A 3325-nucleotide genomic window follows, 5' to 3' on the forward strand; every position below is an offset into this window, starting at 1 on the left:
CTATGGAAAGGGGTTGAGCGCTATTGCCAAGCCGCCATATAGGGAAGGCGGACTGAGGCGGCAGTATCGCCAACATATTCTCACTTTGTTCCTACGCAATGTCTTTTGAAGTCTTACCTTTCCTGTTTTTGATTTTTATTCTCTTTTGTTCGCCAACTATGATTAACTGCAGTAAGAAAGAGTCATTAACGATGATGCAATTGAGAATGAAACGTCTTGGCCGCACTTGAACAATTACCCTATCTTAGTATCTACTCTGGAGCCTCGACCCATACCCGACGGGATCATTGCGGTTACATCCTTCCCGCCGGCCCTAGGCCTGCAGTCAGATTTAAAGCCCCGCCTACCCCGTTGGACGCTACTGTGGAGTACTTGGAAATTAAGATCGACAGACCTGAGTAAGCACTAAGGATAGTATGGTATGTACATGGATCGACAGCCGCCAGCTGACTTTCCGACCCGTAGGTCCCCTGTTAGTTGGCCCCAGACTCAATTATATATAAATGCAAGTGGAGAGCTGGGATTAGACTAGAATCTGATCGAAGGTTATCCAGTAGTAGTGATTAATGTCCAATGGAAGCTGGGCGGAGCCCAGTCCCCATGACCCCCCATAGGGTACTGCAGATATATCTAAACTACGATTTTACATACACAAGTTTATATATGACCTCTTTACTATCCTAGAAAACATACTCGAGCTATAGCTTTAGCCAAAGTCAGGTTAACTGTACTCTTGTCCTTCCATACAAACTAAACACAAATATAAAATTCTCTATGGTATAATAGTATGAAAGATATTAATATAACCGTAGTGAACCAATTAATAAATGCCTATGTGTTAGAAAAAATATCGAGAGACAGACTAACCTACAGAATCTAAATCATATAGATGAAACAAGAGAAATAAGAGAAAATAGACCCGAACCATAGAGTTACAGGTCTAGCAGCGGGGACAGGACGCCATAGAGAGAGAGGGGATGAGGAGCGGAAAGAAGAAGAAGATAGGGTTAGGTGATGCCTACTTGGGGCAAACCTAGAAATTGGCAGGGGCTGGCCCGGGAATCCGAAAGTAGAAGCCTATTATGCTAACGAGGGCCGTAAATTGCAATAGGCCGAGACCCCGCAGGTAGGGCTGGGCCTCATTCACTAGGGGGGCAAAGTGATCTGGCCGATCACCTACTAAACCTGTGTTACGCTGAGATATTTGGAGGTCTTACCGCCCCCACAGAAACGGATCACCTTCGCGTTATTATAACAGAACTTGCAGTAATACTACAATAAATCCTTGTGCGTAGATTACAGGGCGAGCCATCTGTGAAGGATGTGTTTCAGGAGCTCAAACTCCAGGAGAGACCGGACTTGGTATTCCCTATTGTCTGGCCAGCGGCTATAGGCAACTCACAGATCGATATACAGCCCCAGGAAACTTATTACTAAGATGAATACGAAATTCATAGCTTGCTGTGGTTAATTGTCCACGTCTGCCCCTATCACTACAAGTATAGAGCTATGTGTGCCTTGCCAGTATCCTAATCTCAGAAAGTTGGAGCCAGGAATGTATACCATGCCGTAACTCCCACAGGCGAAACATCGCCTAGCAGCATGTCTGACTCTTGTTGGGATTTACGTAAATCTGATGTCGATTAAGAGACATAGGGGAGCGAGACCGAATGGACTCTGCATATATATGTCTCGTAGATATCCAGCATGTACGAAGTGTATCCTAAACATTGCGTGCAAACATATCTCTTAGAAATCTTGTAGCACCAAATGATGTAGCTGCATCGATAACTTGCAAAACGGGTTTTCCTTCGAGGTACAGGATGTCAATAATAACTGAGTAGTTGAATTCATAGTTCTCCTTCAGGGTAAACTTGAACCTTCCTGGGGACTTGCCTTTCATCTGGCAATGGTGGCAGAATTTGGTAAGGTAGTCAAGGCACTGCGAATCTACCTCGTGCCCAGCGCGTTGGAGGATTTGGGTTAATCTCCGCACTGATAGGTGTCCGAAACGTCGATAGAGTTGTCGTAACTCTGATTCAGTAAGATGGCTCCATGCTGCTATCTCCTCTAGAGTGTGCAGTAACATCCATGGGTGTCCCCATTTACGTATAATAGGCACTTTCTTATCTCCTCGTTCAAGTACGTCTTTCTTGTTTCGGAGTTCTACTCCTATAGCATCCATATCCTTTAGGCAAAAGAGGAATGGTATATTCGTAGAGAGGATATAAAAGGTGATAGTACCAATCGGGGTATCGATTTCAGCAGTCCCTAAGGAGAGTTTTGGATTTCCATCGCCAAATTTGATCTTCTGTTCCCCAGCCCGGGAAGTATCAAGACTGACTTTAGGGTCTAGCCTGCATAGTGCCCTAAATTGCGGTTCACCAGCAGACGAAACCCCAGAGGCTCCAGTGTCTGGCATAATGCCTTGGAACGTGTCGGATGAGTACCGGCTATCGAATGTAAATGCTTCTATAGCCTGCCCGTCGGCTTGTCGCTGGTAGAAGATATCATTTTTAGTGAAAAAATGGTATACTGACTGGTCATTCAGGATGGATATCGTCCTGATTCCATTAACCTGCCCGATTTCCGTTAAGAATCCCTCGTGCTCATCATTTTCAATAGTTATAACTGCAAGCGTTTGATCTAGTTCATTCCTCTCGTTATCGTCTAGCTCTTCCTCTGCACCTTCAAAGGCACTGATAAACATTTGGAAGTCCTGCGGGGTAGCTTTCTAGCCTGTCGTAAAGAAACGTTGTTCGCGGAAGTTATCGAGAGATCGTTTTCGTTCTTCCCCGGTATGATACTTCGAACAGCATCCTAGTCGTCCGCAGACATAGCATCTCCCCTGGCGGGCCCCTTGATGTCCTCGTCGGCCTCCGCGGTATCCTCCTCGCGGTCCTGATCCACGAAAGGGAGTAATTTTACGGTCATTGTTGTGCCTATAGTTTTCTCTGCTTTAGTTGTAGCCTCTGCAACTATATCCCCGACCTCTTTTTCCGTATGTGCGATCAGTCTAATGCTGATCATACACATCGCACTCCTCGTAAACGTGAAATTGTCCGGAGTGTAATGAAAAAGTCGCATTAGCAACTGCTGATCGTAATTCTGCTTGTACGCCTTCGAGAGTACTTGCTGGCCTGTATAGAAAGAATTTACATTCTTCGATACTTCTACAAGCATTTATAATTTGTTCTCGTAAGGTCGTCTCTGACCGGTATTCTGGGGGCAATCCTGGCTGGATCTTTTCGAGAGTATCGAAAAGTATCTCAAGGCATTCTGAATGCAGCTTTTCCGGGTTCTGGGCAATAATCCTCGGAAAGGT

At 45.3% G+C, this 3325-nt stretch overlaps 1 protein-coding gene across 1 annotated transcript; it reads right to left on the reverse strand.

The window, feature by feature from the left end:
* Window positions 1–1723: 1723 nt before the first annotated feature.
* Window positions 1724–2934, reverse strand: KD926_005695 (uncharacterized protein; the record flags this gene model as incomplete). The annotated part of the gene is made up of 2 exons (XM_053095605.1): window positions 1724–2699; window positions 2837–2934. 2 exons carry the CDS (start codon window positions 2932–2934, stop codon window positions 1724–1726), a joined length of 1074 nt encoding a protein of 357 aa, XP_052949743.1.
* Window positions 2935–3325: the final 391 nt, after the last annotated feature.

This window comes from Aspergillus affinis, assembly GCF_023601865.1.
Source record: "Aspergillus affinis strain CMG 70 chromosome Unknown NODE_292_length_5990_cov_100_115001, whole genome shotgun sequence".
Classification (NCBI taxonomy): Eukaryota; Fungi; Ascomycota; class Eurotiomycetes; order Eurotiales; family Aspergillaceae; genus Aspergillus; species Aspergillus affinis.